A 17,712-nucleotide genomic window follows, 5' to 3' on the forward strand; every position below is an offset into this window, starting at 1 on the left:
ACTTAAATGAGTATTTCTGCCTTGGCAACTCCATGCAGAATTGCAGTGCTGTGTGCACTGTTGTTTGGAAACTTGTAAAAAGGCAGATGGTGCAAGGAAGGATAAATTGCTTAGGACCACTTTTTATTGCTTTAGGCTTTGGATCCTTGGGTTGCTGTGAACCTGTCCTTTGTGCAGATAGCTGAACTCTGTTAACAGGTTATGCACAGGGTGCTGCCCCTGAAGGACAGAAGCAGGTTGGTGTTGAGTTCTTAGCAGCTAACTTGGCTTCAACCCTTCCTTTTAACTAGAACATTGTAAGAGTGTTAGAAGATCCAAATGATCTACGGTATGATATAGAAAGGAGAAGAAAAGAGAGATTGAAGAATGAAGATGAGAGAGTGTTTCATGTAGATGGTGTAACTCCAAGGTAATGAGCAAATAATCTTGTTGGCCCAAGCCTATAGTTCCCTTATTTGTTCATTTTAGGGCCCTCGCACAGTTACATTCACATTTGTGGTGATTCTTTTCCAGTTAGGCCTTATAAGTTTGACTGGGGCTGAAATCCAGCTGACTATTGAACTATTGAATCCAATAGATTGCAAACTACTCTGTAATGAGGTGTTACCTTGAAAGAGGTTAAACTGCAGTGGGTGAAAATGAAAAGCAAGCACAAACTGTAGCACTGAATGAGGAGAGAGGACAAAGTTAGCTTGAAAAATTTTAAACTCCTCAATGTGCCATGTAACAACATTCTCGTGGTATTTTGCAGTTCTGTAAAAGTGTTCTAGGATGAATATATTGTTTTGTTGCCCTACTGATTTGGTAATAAAATGTGGACTATCAGCAAATAATTGGAATTTTTCTCATTCTTGGAGAATTTGAAAACTTAGATTTTTGGAATAGCGTTTTAGTCCTATGGATTCCTCCAGCAGGTTTGTTAAATGTTTTTGCCCCAAAGGTGTTTGCTAACCTCAGTCATCCTGTTTCACTTTTGATGTTGTGAGGTTGGTTGATTAGAGAGAGGGACTGTTAATAGAAATGTTGATTATTGAATTTCCAGAGTGTAATAAAATGTATCCACACAGCAGTCATACTTTCTTGTGCAGATTTTTCTTCGAGTGCTATTCTTTGTTCATTTTAAGTGCAGTCTATAATAGCAACTAATGGCAATACACACATTTGGAAAAACAGACTTAAGAAGCTGTAGAAGAAGTTTCTTGAATTTGGGATTCTTGAATCAAAAACGTTAAGGTTAACAAGTGGAGGAAAAAATCCCTGGACTTGCTTCATGTCCCGCAACACACTTCCTCAGTTACTCTCCTGCTTATCTTTTCTGAGAAGTGTAAATTTCCCTGCCAAGTATGGATGTCCTGGAGTTTGTTGTCAGGGATTCCAGGCTGAGGGCAGTAATGGCATGAGTGATGTATAGAATTTTCCTGAGGCTGAGAGGCTTTCATAGCTCACAGGAGATACTGGCAGTGCCTCTGAGCTTATCTAATGTGCTGCTGTTTTTTTCCTTAGCTTGTTTTGGAGCTATGAATACTGTTCCTGTGTGTTTTGTGAAATACAAATTCTGACTTCTGGTGGTTACTTTTTGTGGTAAATACTTCATTTAGACGTTTGTGGACGCATCTGTATTAGCAATAATCTTGGTAAAAAAAAAATAGAGACAACAAAACCATTAAAAACAAGCAACCAAAAGCTCATAGGCAGAATCAGCTGCTTGCTGAGGATGAAACTGGAGGATGTGGGTGTTTATCTAGCGCTGCTGTGGGATGGGGAATATGTGGGAGGGCGCGTTCGGTGCAGCCTGGGCGGAGCTGTGTGCGGGGAGCGCTGCCGCCGCCGGAGGGCAGCAGTGACCGCGGCACGGCTGGGCCGGGAGCGTCCCTGCTCTCTGCCGTCGGTAAGGGAATACCCATGGCCGTGGAATTCTGTGCAGTTTGAGCTGGGACTAGGCGTTTGTTGGATTGTCCTAGGAAAATTTACTTATAAGCTGTCATTTTGCATTTGTGATACAGATACTAGAATAAGCTAGTTTAAAATACATGGTGTTGATATGCTGTGGCTTTAGATATTAATTGTTCTCACTCTCTCTCTCACACATCAGGAACCAGCAAAGCTGCAGTCTTTCAAAGTTACAAACATCTCAAGTTGATGGTTTCCAAAAGCCTATGAGGTTTATTAAGCCACCTTTCAGGAAATTTATTGGGAGACCTCATCTGGTAAGCCTAAATGTAGAAATAGTAGCTCCTGCATTGTTGATGTATAATGAATATTTTGCTTCATTGTCTATGCTGATGTAAATTTAACAATCTGTGATGTCTTGCCCTTTTAAATTTTGAGTGAGGCTTTTTTATTTTCTGTCTGTACTCAACAATGAAACTACTCATAATTTCACAGTTCTAGTGCAAGAGCCCTTCCTCAGGTATTTTTGAAGCAGAGATTAGTACATCTGAACTAAAACCACTTTTACCACTCCTTTTTTTTTCATAAAAGAAGTTTGTGTCTAATATCACATTTCTTCCACATAATGGTGTAATTACCTAAATTATAAAATAGTAGGCCTTGTTATTGTGCAGATAATCTGAGCTAATGTTAAGTAGTTTCAGAAAAAAGAATACTTTCCTGCATTCTAGTTGTCACTGGTACAAAGGGAAGGCCTGAATCTTGTGTGGGTGGTATTGTTACTGAAACAGTGTTTCTTTTCATTATGATAAAAGTTCTGAAAAGCACTTATTTTAAATAAAAATGAGGAGCAAATTATAGAAATAACAAGAATTATCTGAAAAATGTTCCTGGGGATGAAATGTTAAACAATGCATTGTCACATCTCTTGAATATTGCATTTATGAAACCTAGTTTTGGACAATTATACTTTAGGCTATCATTCTGCAGTTTACTTCAATACTGAAGTGGACAAGACAATAACATTAGATCCAATACAAATAAAATTTGTCTCTTGTGGAAAGTTCTTTCTAAAGAATTGTAATCAATTCCAGGTGTTTCTAATGGTTAACCTGGGGAACTGATGAGACCAGAAAAGCTTTTTTAATGTGTGCATTATAATTCTAAACCTTTTTTTTTTTTTTTTGATGGATGCAAAATAAGGAGGAGACTAACAAAAATTGACATTCTTTATACACTGTAACTAATACCCTATGGATAGGGTTCCAGGAGTCCATGAAACTTAGTTCTCTTTTCTTGACCCATGTGGTTTTTAAAATTTTATTTTCTCCCTCCCAGCCCTGCTGAGGAGGGGAATGATGGAGCTGCTCAGTGGGTACCTGGTATCCAGCCAAGGTTAACTCACCACAGTAATACTGTAATTACAAATAAAAAGGAGGTTGGTTTGAAAAAGACACTTGAGTTATTTCTAAATGTGGTGAAGATTCAGGAAGATTGCATTTTCATATTTAATAGTGAACTGCAAACCTGCAGCTTTTAGGAAGTCCTGCACTGCAGTAAGGAGTAATTCCTTTGGAACAACAGTAGGTGTGAAAGCTTAGGTATTAAAAATGCAAGACATCCTGAAGACAAAATGGCCCTTAATGGTCAGCCTTTCAGAAGCTGGTTTGCAGACAAGTAGAAAAATAAAAAACTTTAGTTAAGTAATCAAAATATAGTGTTTGTGATGTTAATATTCAGTAATTGAGGGTTGAGCTTAAACTTGAGAAAAACTTAGGCCTGAAAGGTATAATTGTGTATGTAAGCTTGATTGTAAGATTTGTCCATTTAGCCTTGTCCCCTCCTGACAAAAGGAGGCTAGCTAAAGAATGAAGTAGAAAATCAGAAGTATGCATGTGTACATGTTTATCATGTGTATTCCTCCTCCTTTTTTTCTTTTTTTTTTTAAGGCTCTGGTTTAAGAGCTTCCTAAAAAGTGGTTTGCTATACCTTTGCATCAAGTAGTTCTAATGTTCGTATTTCTGTGAATGTATTTTAGTCTTAAGGAAGGTGGGGATGGGGAGGGCTGTGTCCAGAGTTAATTAAGGCAAGCTTTATTTTAATTCCTAGAGGTTTATTTTGAACTATAATGGGAAGTTTTTCTAATTTTTTTTTCATCTTGCTGGATTCCCAGCTTAAAGGAAGAGTGTACTTCAGCTAGGAGCTTCCTGATTTAATTGTGTTGTATGTAGAAAGTTAATTTGATTTTGTGGAGTGTCTTTATTTACTTAGAAGAAGAAGGAACTGGGAAGTTCCTATCTTTTTCTTGCAAAAACCATTTTGATCTCACTTCATAAAATCTTTCTTCTTCTCTTTTTGTTCTCTGAATCCTTTCTTGTCAAGGCATTGTAAGAAGCTGAATAGTTGACTTGTAGGCAATAACATAGTCTAAAAAAGAAAAAAGAAAGCTAACTTAAAAAGTTATCTTGGATTCTAACATCATTCCATTGTATTTATAGCCACCCTCTCTCTCCAATAACTCCTTCATTAGCAGTTTTACCAGAAAGGTTTCATAATTGTTAGAGGACAGAAATTCTGAGAACAGCAAAGTATACATTTGGATTTATTATTAAATATTAGCATTTTTGAAATATTTCAGGGGCGTTCTCTTTTTAGGTTCTTTTTAAATTTTTTTTCAAGCTGATGAAATTTCCTCTATTAAGAGAGTTCAACAGCATTGGAATGCTTCTGTGATTATTCAAGAATGGACCATAGACAAATTTCTTTAATTGCTTGGAGTTCATTAGCATGTTTGTTCTGTCTGCATAGAGGACTTCAATATATGCCAGTATATGCCAATGCCTCTGTAAATATTGGTGATCATATGCAATGATGGATGGGAATGACATCCTCTAGAAGTAGCTGTCATAGTGAAAGTTGGAAAAGAGCCAAAGTGTGCAGGTAGGTCAGTGGCTGAGGGAGTGCTCTGTTTTAGGCAACCACAGCTGTGTGATTACAGCTGTTCAGTGTGTTGACACAACAATTTCAATACTAGCTGTCTGTGTAACTTGCTTTTGAAATTGTGCTTGTGTGGCAGGCAAGCCATTCTCAAATGCTCCCTTGAACTAAGGAGTTAAAAGCAGCATTTTCTAAGGACCTCCATGTGCTACACATTGTGTGTAGCACAGACACCCCTCCACAGCAAACAAACATAGGGGTGATGGCCCTGTGCTAACCAGGAGCTCCAGAGAGCCAATCCTGTCACCCTTGTTCGTGATGCAAGCCATGACTGCTCTACTTGATACATGCATTTGTTGTGGGAGGGAGGGAGGGATGGAGAACCTTAATTGTGTTGTCAGCTGCTTAGATCTCTCCCAGAGGAAGGCATTCCAGGAGGATGGTCTGTATCATCTTTAGCTTCTGCTCAGGACTCTGCTGGCCCTTCAGCTCAATGCTCCTGTTACTCCTGTTCCTTCAAAGAGTGTCATTGTGTCAAACAGTATTGCAGTATGAATCCCAATATTACCAGTTAGATTGTGCCTGGGCCAGTCTGACCCTCGCTGCTGGGTCGAAGGCGGCATCTGTGGTGTATCACCCCAGAGACACCTTTAGCTTGCTGGTGGCTGCAGCTGGGCACTAAACAAGTCCAGGCTTGTTAGGAACTCTGTTTACCTCAGGAGGAAAGCTTCAGGCAATGGTGAAGAGAAAAAGGAGAGGATTCTGCTGGAGGGTTTAATATCCAGAGGTTTATTCCATGGTTACAGAGGTCTGAATCTTAGGAACAGCTCCAACAGAATTGCAGCCGCATGGCGTGCTTCACCTTTTAAGCTCCTGGGGCAGGGGGAGGGGGGGTACAGGTGAGCCACCAACCAGGTGGGAGGGGCAGGGTCTCAGGGGAGAATGACAGCTAGACAGGCCAATGACCCCCAGGCCTGAGGGGCATCCTTTGAACTTGACCAACCACACGACACCTTGTTGGAATGTTAAGCCTGATTGACAGGACTCACTCAGCAAGGGGGCGAGGGGGGAAGGGGAAGAGGGTATTGGTACACCTGGGGAAGGGACCTGAAAGTTTAAAACACACCGCAACAAAACAGTAGAAGACTGAATGTGTTGCAATATTTGCTAGTGTAACCTGAACAATTTATGTTTTTTTCTTGAATAATAACATGTAGTTATCACTTTTTTCCTACTAGAATTCTTACTATGTTTCAAAATCGAGTGACACTTACTCCCACAGACGTATTAGAGGACACCTTGAAAATGCAGGACCCATCAGAAGGCACTTTAAGGTACAGATCTGCTTTTATAAAGTGTTTGTTTTATAAAATGGTGATTGAACCTGTTGAGTTTCGTAACAGGAGAGACTTTTGAAGGTATTAAGTGCCATGAAAAATAGTGTCATCAAAGCCTAATTGTTTCTGTTGGAATAATGGGAGGCTTAGCTTTTAGTAGGTGAGAGGGCTGGCAGTGGATTGAGCAGGGCTGTCCAGTGTTGTATGCTGGCAGTTGAAATAAATAGGTTAATGCAGAGTCAGGAATAAGAAATGCAGGAATTGCTCAATGACTAGAAAACTCATCTATCCAAAATGCAAGCTGCTGAGCTTTTTTCCTTCACGTGACAGAAGCCTGAACTTTTTCCATTATGAGTTGTGTTACTTTCCAAACTGTATTACTGTTATTTCATTAACACATTCATGTCGGGATTTCTGGGGAAATAATGTCATGTGAATACCCTGCATACTGCTAGGTACGCATTAAAATAATTGAAAGAAGTGAGGTTTTATTCTTGGAGCCTCAAGAGGGTAAAGGGATTGACAACTGTGCTTCTTTCTCAGGTAGAGCAGTGACCAACTAATGCCTTTTAATTGTAAAATGTATCCTGGGTTCAGCAGAAAACCAAAACATTTCCTTTTCTACTGACAGTGGCATGCTCTGTATGAGTCCAGTTAGAATTGTTGATGTGAGACAAGTATAAGTCAAATCTAAAACAACTTTACACTAATTTTTTACCTTGAAATTGCCCCTACATTTTTAACATGCCTTCTTAAGAGTAAAGTAACACACAGACTAGATAGTCACCTTTTCTGTTTTGTAGATAGTGAAGTAGAATTTAAAAGGGTAATTAGCTGTTATTTTTGGATGAAACTGAAAGGTGGAGAAGTATAGATGTGGGGTTATTTTCCCCTTCTTTCGTCCCACCCCAAACATAAAAGCTGTTGTATGAAAAGACTTTCTCCAATGTAGGTGTGCTTTGCCAGCCAGCCTTAGTCAGATAGCTGAGCTAACACCAACATAAACTGCTGTCTTGATTCTACTGGAGAAAGTTTTTGTCCAAGTTAAAAAGTTCAAAGTGTTCAAAGCCTGACACAACTATTTCAACACCTAAGAAGATGGTAGCCTGTTATTCTGTGTCCCCACTGTATTGTCAACCTCCAGGTGATGGAGGAATCTTGCACTGGCTGCTGGATCCCTGAGGCAGTGTTGGTGGTTGATGCTCCTTTCATTTACATCATTCTGCAGCTCTGCTGGTTGTACAAGCAGGAAAGTGTCCATTTAAGTTGTCACCTCACGTAGAGATGAATATTGCAGTACCCAGTGATCTGTCCCATGATGCTTTAATATTTATAGGGAAAATGGCATATGCACTTGTATTGCAGTTTGCTTATGTGTATAGCACTTTCATCATTGCCATGGAAACAGTGGTGTTGATTTGACTTCATTTCTTTAATTTTTTACATTTAAATTCCTTTTGCACAACAGTTTTCTTGCTGTGCTGTTGATGAAATAGAGGTGACTTGACCATCTTCTACACTTAGGACTTTCTTGGCTAATTATTTAAAAGAACAGCAACATACAGAGAAACAAAAACCTCACCAAAAAACCCATATAGAATTCCATTCTTTGCCTTCCCCTCTCCCCACCTCCCAAAAAAATCAAGCTCCACACAATTTTTTCTTGATATGTAAGATAGGGGCATTTAAATTTAATAAGCAAAAAGTGATGACTACTCAGTATTAAAAAAAAACATATGGTCTGCACTATGTTTTTGGGAAAAGAAAAAGCTGCTGTTCAAAAATACTTAATAAAGGAGCTGGAGAAGTCTTACAAAATTTAAAAGGTTTTTTTTGTAATGACCCTTTATCATGAATCATTAAGTCAGCCTTTAAGCAAGTAAGTGCAAAGTGATCTTTAAAACTAAACTGCATTCACTGCTTAAAAAAAAGTTCAGTGTATTACTGGCTGTGGTGGGTTCACACCTGCCAGCAGCACAGCACCACACAGCTGCTGCCACCTTCCCCTCAGCTCCCTTCCTCTCCCAGCAGGATGGGATGGAAAATGTGGAGAGCAAAAGTGAGAGAACTCATGAGTTGAGATGAAGACAGTTTTAAGCAGCGAAGAAAAAAGTGATGCAAAGGCCGTCACTCACCATCTGTCACAAGGTGACTGATGCCCAGCTGGTCTCCAAGCAATGGCTGCTTCCTCCAAAACCCCCTTCCCCCAGTTTCTGTTCCATAGGAGATCATATGGTGTATGACATCCCCGTGCTCAGCTTGGGCCACCTGTCCTGGCTGTGTCCCCTCCCTGCTTCTTGCCCACCCTGGTGTCCTTGCTGAGCAGCAGAGTAAGGAAAGAGGAGAAAATGTTGCTGCTGTGCAGGTACTGCTGGGCAATAGCCAAAGCAATGGTGTGTTACCAGTGCAGTTTTAGTCACAAATCCAAAACTCAGCACCATGCATGCTGCTGTGAAGAAAATTAACTCCATCCCTGCCACACAGTGCAGCCATATATGTTTACTCATATACCCTTCTTTTAGAGCTTCAGGCTCCTAGGGATTGTCATTAGCATTATTTATAACAGTCCTAATGTAAACCTGGATTGTCACTTCAGCAGACTCTTTTCTTATTTCTAGACCAAAAGTTTTGATGTTTTCCACAAACTTTAGCTTATCTTGTTTTGCTATAAGCTGTGTGACTGAGGTGCCTATTTGCCAAATGTATATATAATCTGTTAGCTTTGTCTGTAACTGATGCTCCTCTACATTAATATTACTGCTGTGTCCTTCCCATTTACAGAACACATAAATGCTTAAGTTGAAATGTCTGAGCTGTTTATAAGGCAATTTTAATACCTTTCACCTTTTCCCCATCCCTTGCTTGTTCTAGCCCTTTGTTTATTGTCATACAATTGCAGTGGCAGACCACCAAGGCCTCCTTTCTAGTCACTGAAGTCAAGGGAACCATAGCAGGAATGGGGGAATGGGAACTTGTAGTGCTGTGTTCAGGGCATTATTCCAGCATTAAAAGTGCCCTTCAGTGTTCCCTGTGATAGGCACATACCTATGTAATACAGCCTAGTGCAAGGAAGTTCTTTGTGCCTGCACTCTGATCCTCTCCAGCAAAGTGATGGGCATTGAACGGGCATTTGCAAGTGTTCTCCATCAGAGTAACTCTGGGGGAATGAATGATGGGGCCAGATTCTCACTTGTCTCCTGCAAAGTAGCTGGGTGAAATGATTTGTGAAATAACAGAACCTCTGCATTTGCATAAAGAAACCTCTGTTCTGTACAGTTCTTTCTTTATTGTTCACCAGCCACACAGTGGAAAACACAGTGGAAAAAGTGGTACTAAAGTTATTGCAGTCTCAGAGCATGTGATTTTTCTTGAAGTGATCCTTGCTTTGTCAAAATGAGACATTTCACCAAAGGAATTTTGTCATGCTCAAGAAGGGCCATTTCTGTGACATATTTTGTTTTCTCCTGCCCTTCAAAGGTAAAAGATTAGAAGAATTTATATGGCCTGAAGGCTTTCTCTGGTTTTGGATGAAAACCCATTGTTTGAATTTGGAGTGGCTGTTGGAAAACTTAAAATGGCAGTGTTGTAAAACTATGGAAAATTATGATAAATAACATTTTTATTACTCTAAAGACATTTACTGCTTATTTATTGGAGATCTGAGTGCCTAGGAATGAAAATCTTTTTCAAACTTTAGCCACTGTGATCAGTGTTGATCTTGCTATATCCTTTCTGTGTTTTTATAATACCTTTCACCTTTAAGTCTTCTGATACCTCTGTGGCCTCTGCTCCTAGTCCTACACTAGGTTAGTTTGCAGTTCTCCAGCATGAGGTATCAAAGGCATAGAAAATGCCTGTGTGCTCAGACTGTCAGACATTAAAGCTCTAGGAAAAACATGTGTACTGACTTGTGATGGTGTGACACTTCAGACTCAATGCACGCTTGGCATCACTGAATTGGGTAGTGGCAGTGAGGTGTTGTCTGAAAGTTTTTTGTTGATGGACTGCGCCTCATTAATGGTTGAAAAAAAAGTAGAAATGTTGTACAATGCATTTGTTTTTTTCCTACAAGGAAGATAATTTCCTATGTTTTAAACAGCAAGTGCAATACACCAGTTCTTTGAGTCCTGTGGTCTGAGAAATAATACATGGATGTAAAGGAAGAGGGTGTGCACTTGCAATGCATGCTTCTGTCATTGAGTACTGGAGGTTTTACATGTGTATAGCTGTAAATATGAACTGTTTGAGTTTTGGTGCCCTCATTTTGCACACTTTTTTCTTCCTTTCCCCCACCCTTACAGAGCAACTTTGCAGATGGCCGTTTGCAATCCCATTATAAATCAGGCTTAGTGCAGAAGGGTTTATATATTCAGGCTAAGTACCAGCGGTTACGTTCTGTTGGTGTAAGGGGATTTGCCACTAATAAATTCAGAGATGGATTTTTGCGGAAAGAAAAGGTAAGTTGGATTAATTTATTTTTCACTAAGCCATTTGTAAAATATGCATATTCATAAGATCTGTTTTGATTTTTAAATCTCCATGGGATGACTTGGATGGGGTTTCCTGGGATATTGGCTCTTTGTACTTCACTGGCAAACTTGACTGTGCAGTCTTGTTTCCTCTCTGTTTATTCTATGGAAACTTGCTGAAACTTGCTTTGTGTAACTGCAAATCAGAGATGCCCTCTGAGATTCTGTGGTTCTTTCTGTTTCAGTATTTTTTCCTCAAGCTCAGCTGATTTCTCTTCCTACTGACAGGACCAGAAATTGTGCCTTTGTGAAGCAAAATATTCTATCCTGTTTAATCTAAGAGAAGGATATTAATTTTTTAATACATTTGTGCTTCTCCTTTTTTTGTTATGTTTCCGTAATTATGTGCTTTTAAGTATTCACTGGGGTGCTGCTCTGAACAAAATTTCCTGCACAATATAATGTCTTGTGTAAAATAGTTTGATAAGCTTAAGCTTTGATTTGCAGAGTGTATGGGCCAACAATAATCTTGAACTGCAGAAGAACTTTTGAGCCATATAAAATGTTGCAGCTTTTGTGAGGATCAGTAGTTAAAACATACTAAATCCTTTATTGGAATTGATCAAAGTAGTATGAAGTTACTTGTGACATGGGGGAATTGGATTATATGAGCTACACAGCCCCTTGCAGCTCCATGTGAGTTTTTGTTTTGTAACTCTGTGTCCATCCAGCTACAAGTAAACACACTTCAATAAATAAGCATTTGTAGTTGGATTAGAGTTTAGCTCTTGGAGCACAGAAGCACCTTAATGCACAGGTTCTTACGGCTGTTTGCAAAATTCCTCAAGTTTACAGCCCAGTGGGCAGAAGAAAAAGCCCCCAACACACTTGTAAAAAACAAACCAAACAAACAAAAAACACCCAACCATCAGAGAGAAAACCAAGCGCTTGAAACAAGCTAAAGAGATCACTTGTTACTGAAGTATCTGGGCAAATATATCTTCTATTTGCGTGGGCTCTGAGAAGTATTATCTTTGAAGGTAAATTGAATTGGAACTAGTGGAAAATAGGAGAAAGATATTCCTTCCCCCCCCCCGATTGTAAAATGGATATAGCAATGTTACAATTTCTTGTGAGCTATTTCCAGTGTTCTTCTGTAATTGGCTGTTAAGATTCTTGTCTGGAACCTTTTTTTATAGAGCATACTTAAAACATGCTGGCTGCTAGATACTGAATCAGAGATTCATCAGGGACTTCTGAATTTTATGGGATTTTTTACACCTGGTGAATTTGAGTGTGTCTGAATTAAAGTAAAATAAACCCTGAAGAATAGGTATGACAACCATTTTCTTAACAGCATACTGTTTGCTGGTTGGCTAATTCCTAAAAACTAAAACTGTTCCTGAAATTGTAGCATTTTGCCTATTGTAATGATAAAACTTGTTAAGATCTGTTAAACAGGTCTGAACATCTTTATTTCACTTTATTTCATTTGAAGTAATAATGATGCATATGTATTTTTTAAGGTAAGCTCTTTATAGTTGTGCTGTTTGAGTCCATAATTGAAGGAACCTTGCATTTTACATACAGTATTTAGGAAGGTTGGGAGGGTTTTTCTGCTATTACGACTGACAGTAATGATTTTCTTTTTTTTCTCTGTGTAGGGAAATCTAAATATTGCAACAGAAACCTGAACTGAGCTGAGATCCTGAAGTTGAAACAGATAACACAGCAAAGGGATCATCTGTTCAGTTTTTGACAACTTTCTCAAGACTTAAAAAAGGATAAAGGAACTAATGCTGTAACTTTCTTGATTAAAAAATAACTTTATTTTGAATGCTGCAGAACTTTTTTACAGTTTTAATAATTGCTTTTAAAGTACAGTATTCAATTAAAACATCATATTATGTACCTTTAGTTCTGTGTGCATACGAGTCTCAAGTAAGGAAGTCATTGAAGGGAGTCTTATTTATTGAGTACTTTTTCTCCAAGCATGATGTTACAGATGGAACTTGAGTTGTTATACCTAGAGGTTTCTATGTTAAAAGTTTATTGCTAATGTAATAATAAAAAAGAAAAAAAAAAGTGCCTGAATTGTTTGGTAATAGCACATTAGCTCAGGATTTTCCAATTGATGACCTTTTAGGTTGTGCAATAGATTTTACACCTCTGTTCAGTCATTTCCATAAAACAGTATTTTGTATTACTTTGGATTAATAATACACTTGGATTTCTGATGTGTATATACATTTGTAAATTGTTAGAATGTTGGGACAAACTTTAGGAAATAAACAGGCAAATAAACAGGCAGTTATGTAAAGTACTGTAGCAGTAGCTTATAACTGCACTGAAAGCATGCTTGGGTTTGTTAGAAGATTGGTTGGTCTGTATTCAAAATTATTCTGTCTCATATTTCAGTGTATGAGATTCTTGACCAAGCCACATGTTCTCTATTTTTCATCATAAATTATTTGATGATTTTGTGAATTCTAAAATTGGCACCTGAAGTATTAAATTACAAGAAAAACAAAAAATGTAAGTTTTTGAAAGCGTGTCTTCTAACAAAGCAATTGTTCATGATTGAAACTGTTTTAAATGCAGACAGCTGGTGATTTTGTTCTGAATGATTCTCTGAAGTTTACCATACTGCAGTATTGTTAAGCTGTGTGCAAAACTCAAATAGCCAGACCTGTTTCATAAGCAGCTATAAACAGTATTGTGTTTATTTCCTGTTTATAGCCCTTGCCTTAATTCATTATCTATGGTAGGGTTGTGTGTATGTATTGCAGATCCGTTCAGACTTCTTATTGACAGTAAATTAAAGATGCAGAGCACGTAGTCTTAAGAGATGTTCTTTTTCAAGAAAAAAGTTAATTCACAATATCTTCAATACATGCAGGCAGATGTATTTCCATCTAGAATGCAGGCTGGTCTCTGTTGTGGCTGGTAGACCAGGATTCCAATTCTGGGTTAGAGGTATGTTCACAGGAAAGGAAATTTGGTTTTCTGGGTGGAAAGCCAGGATGTGATTTCTGCATGCTTTTTTGTAGTGGTTTTTTTCCCCACAATGCCTTCAGTAGAGAGACTGTTTGAAAATGTAATTATGGTTCAGAACAGCTAAAATTATTGTGACTTGAGCTCTTCAGTTTCATGGGTGTTCTGCTTAATGTTCATATGGAATAAGGCAGGAAGAGTGCAACATTCATTGATGTCACGGTCATTCAATGATAACAGATGGTTTGTTTCTAAAACACAGGTTTTCAGTTTAAATAATAATCATTAATAATTTAACTAGTTTTTTCAGTAACTTTAAAATGCAGATACAAAATGGGAATTGGAAGGAAAGGAACTCCCTGGCCAAATAGAGGCAGGCAACCTTCTGCAGATAAGAAAGTGGTTTTTTACTTCATGCTGTCAGTGATTAATCTGGCAGAGTCATCCTGTGTAGATTTACTGGGAGATAAAAATAAGGAACTGAAACAACAGGTTAAATGAGTCAACCCAAAGCAAATGTGGAGTAGCTGCAGTTGTGATCAGGCTGCTGGCAGGGGAGTGCAGCACCTGCCCTGCTGAGAGGGGCAGGTTTACCCTGAAGCCAGCAAGTCCTTCACACTGCTCCGAATGTGCACTGTAAAAGATGTGAGAAATGAAACCATTTATGATACAGGACAAACTACTGAGGCTGTGTTGTCTTATTCAACAGGATACTACTGTGTCTGTAAGCTTCCTGCAGTGTTCTTATTAAATTCTGGAAGAGAACTCTTTGTTGGGAAAAGTGGATACATGAAGAAACTTCTGACATGGTAGTTTTACTAACACTGTTTGGAAGTAATGCTGGAGTAGTCAGACTTCAGTCAGTTAATGCTGCTTTAACCAGGTTTCAACATGTGACTGACTTGTGATTTTGTGATTGATTTTATCTATGCATGGTTAATTTGTTTTGTACTTTACAGTTTAGCTTTGTGTTTATTTCTGCAACTGGGAGCAACATATTGCAAAGAAGTTTGTGGGCTTTTTGACTTGTTTGCTGACTTTGGTCCCCCCCCAACCCATAGTCCTAAGATGAATGTCATAAAATGTAGTCACTGTTTCAGTTGGTTTATCTTTTGTATGATCCCATTTGCTCAAATCACATTTTTACTGATAATTTCACTTAAATAGTTTTGGATTCTGTCATGATAAAACCTCTTATATTCTAAAAAATGCAGACAGAAATAATGACCTCTATAAAAATTCTTGGCTTAGGTGCTAGAAGCATCTAGTCTATGATATGATGTGAGACATTGCTATGTAGATATACCTTTGTGAATTACAGAGACTTGTGTGTATATACTCGTACCCAATTCAGCTTGTTTATTGTTTTAGCACAGAAAATTCTGTTGTACTGGAATACAGTGTTTGATTGAGGGCAATGTATCGAAGTTACTGTTTGGGTTGTGAAGGCACAAGGAAAAGGGTTAAGTAGAAGAAAGGTCAATTTACTTGAATAACCTGGTGCCTTTCAATATTGTGACTGCATTGTAGAAAACACATGTACAGAGACTTAAGTTCGTTGCAATCTTTCTAGTGAGAGCATGGACTGATAACAGCTCTTGTTAAAACAACTGTTTACTTTATATAGGTGTGTAAGCCTCTGTAGGAAAACAGTGACTCTTTCATTAGTAAAGTCTGTCACTGCAATGGAAGGGCAAGTTAAAAATGTGATTGTCTTAAGAGCTTTCTTTCTGTTTTACACTTTGAAAATACAAATGTGAATTGCCTTTGTTTTGTTTAGCTTGAAATGGCTGTTAAATGCTATCATTTTCAGTTGTTCACATGTGACATTTTATTTTTAATTGCTATCCAAAATGTAATGGGTTTAATATGACTAGAGTCTTCCTTTTAAGTGTCTGAAATACTAAGTTGCTATGATATTAGCATTTATATTGCTGATCCATTTAATTTCCGCATAAATTGATTAGAATACTTATTTTAAATTTTTAATTGTTGAGTTCACAAGGTTCACAAAATTCTGGGCCAGTAAGAAGCAACATATTGCGAGGTTTCTATGAGCCTGCCTTAACTCATAATTGCATGTTTGAAATCGTTTTACCCGATGGATGTAGATGGTCTAGATGGTCTTGAGACCTGAACATAGCTGTCTCAACTCAGGTAACTAATAGCAGAGGGTAGGAGTAAGTCCAGCTGATCCATCACCTGCTGTGGAATGTTTACCTGCTCCCATCTTCCCCAGGGCCCCAGGCTGAAATGCTGAGTTTTATTTAAATGAGCTTCGTTTCTTTACCAACAGAACCAAACCCCAGGATTACACTTTTGTGGCATTAGAGGCAGAGTTCTCAAAACTTGATTGTTGTGCATCAGAAAGTCATTTTCTGCCTTGTCTGTGAAATGGATAATGAGAGTTGCTTGAAGAAGGTGATAAAAGATCATAACAAAGAGAGACTGATTTCTCAGTATTCACCTTAGAAGACTGTAAATAGAGGGATTTCTTTAATTTCCTTGCTTTCCTAAAGGGAGGCTTTTCCCATACTGTGTTGAAATCCACCTCTTGCCTTTCTTTAAGCATCTGAACAGCCATCTGCAAGGTTCTTTGTGGGAGAGCTCTCTAAAAGACAGACTTCAAGCTTGCATTCTAATGAATCTGAAAAAAAAGATGTTTCTGCACGAAACTCTGACCCTTGACAGACTTCATTCCATTGCTGCAGAATTTGAAGATAAGAAGTTCTTCAGCCTCCTTACGAAGGAAGGAAAGAATAAAAGCCATTTCAAGATTGTTGAAAGCTTCCTTGTGACACTTGATTCCCTAACAGACCTTAAGGATAGCCATGAACATTTAAGTGTGTTCTGTTTTGAGCTTTGTGAACATTATTTTTCAGTGTCAAGATCAGAGAAAACTCTTGTCATAACACCTGCCCCTTCCTTCCATGCCTGGTGGTTTTTGTTGGAGGGATTTTGAGTAGGTATTTAGACACATGGTTTAATAGCCTGCCACTTTTAATGCAGTTTTCTTCTGTTCACTGTTCATTGCTCTGAATTTTGTCTAAGTAGTCTGAATCTCATGTTGTCTTTTTAATATTTCATTTTCTGTAAATAATGTAGTAGATGGCTTTCATTTTGTGACTGGCTTCTCACGTCTTTAGTATTGAGGGAGGAGGCAGTGGAAAGAGTTGTTGTTCGAGTATGTTCTTCAAGGAATAAAAAAAGCCTCATTGTTTTGTTTTAAGAATAGCAGGAATTTTCTACTCCCAGTTGAATGAGGGGAACTAATGTCCACTTCTAAGGAATAGATTGTTGATGTTATTTATACTGTAGTTTCTCAAGGACTGTCTAATGTGTGTATGTGTACGTGTATGTGCACATGAAAACACACTGTTAGAGAAGCCTTTAATTATTTGTAAGTGTGGATAAGAAATGACATTTTTAAACTACTGAAGCTGGAGTTAAATGCAAATGCATTTTAAGTCTGTAGTCTTTGAGTCCACGACGGTGCTTTTGACAATGTTACTCCATATCTAAAAGCCTCGTTCATAAGTATATATAGTAAGATGTAGGTATGTTTATATGTATGTTTAACATAGTTTATATAAAATAAATGTAAATTTTGTTTCTACAGACAATAAATGTTTTCACGAAATTTTTACTTATAAATAGTTCAGTTATTTGATTCAGTAGTTATTAATGTTTGGTGTAATTTTCAGGGTAAAAAGTAAAAGCTTTTTTCAACATCTCTTGCACAGGGTGTGGAAAGTGGCAGTTTTCTGTTTTCATGCACAAATTAACTATCTGAGGTAAGAACAGGCTCGTTTTGCTACTGTTTCAGCTTCTCCTGCTATTGTAGGTTTTTTCCCAGGGGTCTTTACCTGTGGGAAGGCGTGCCTGTGCAGAAGCCTCCCCACCCTCCTTCCATGCCTTTCTGTCCAAACATGTTGCTGATGTGTGCGCACTCTTACTGTAGCAGGGGTTCGCATCTTGCGGTACGAACAATCCGTGCTCCTGTGCGACGCTGCTCTTTTTAGTGAAGCATCAACACTACCCCAAAGGCGCTCTTCATCTTCCCTTTTTGTCTTTTCTTCCTTTCT

At 38.3% G+C, this 17,712-nt stretch overlaps 1 protein-coding gene across 1 annotated transcript in view; it reads left to right on the top strand.

Moving 5' to 3' along the window:
* The window catches only part of BCLAF3 (BCLAF1 and THRAP3 family member 3), a 32,970-nt gene extending 16,111 nt beyond the window's left edge, over nucleotides 1-16,859 (top strand). Inside the window, exons 8-12 of the mRNA XM_074534636.1 lie at nucleotides 291-409; nucleotides 2,093-2,207; nucleotides 6,066-6,161; nucleotides 10,466-10,621; nucleotides 12,298-16,859. Coding sequence (XP_074390737.1) covers nucleotides 291-409; nucleotides 2,093-2,207; nucleotides 6,066-6,161; nucleotides 10,466-10,621; nucleotides 12,298-12,327 — 516 coding nt within the window. The 3' untranslated portion in view covers nucleotides 12,328-16,859. The remainder of the gene's footprint in view (nucleotides 1-290; nucleotides 410-2,092; nucleotides 2,208-6,065; nucleotides 6,162-10,465; nucleotides 10,622-12,297) is intronic.
* Nucleotides 16,860-17,712: the final 853 nt, after the last annotated feature.

Source organism: Zonotrichia albicollis, chromosome 2 (assembly GCF_047830755.1).
Source record: "Zonotrichia albicollis isolate bZonAlb1 chromosome 2, bZonAlb1.hap1, whole genome shotgun sequence".
Taxonomy (NCBI): domain Eukaryota; kingdom Metazoa; phylum Chordata; class Aves; order Passeriformes; family Passerellidae; genus Zonotrichia; species Zonotrichia albicollis.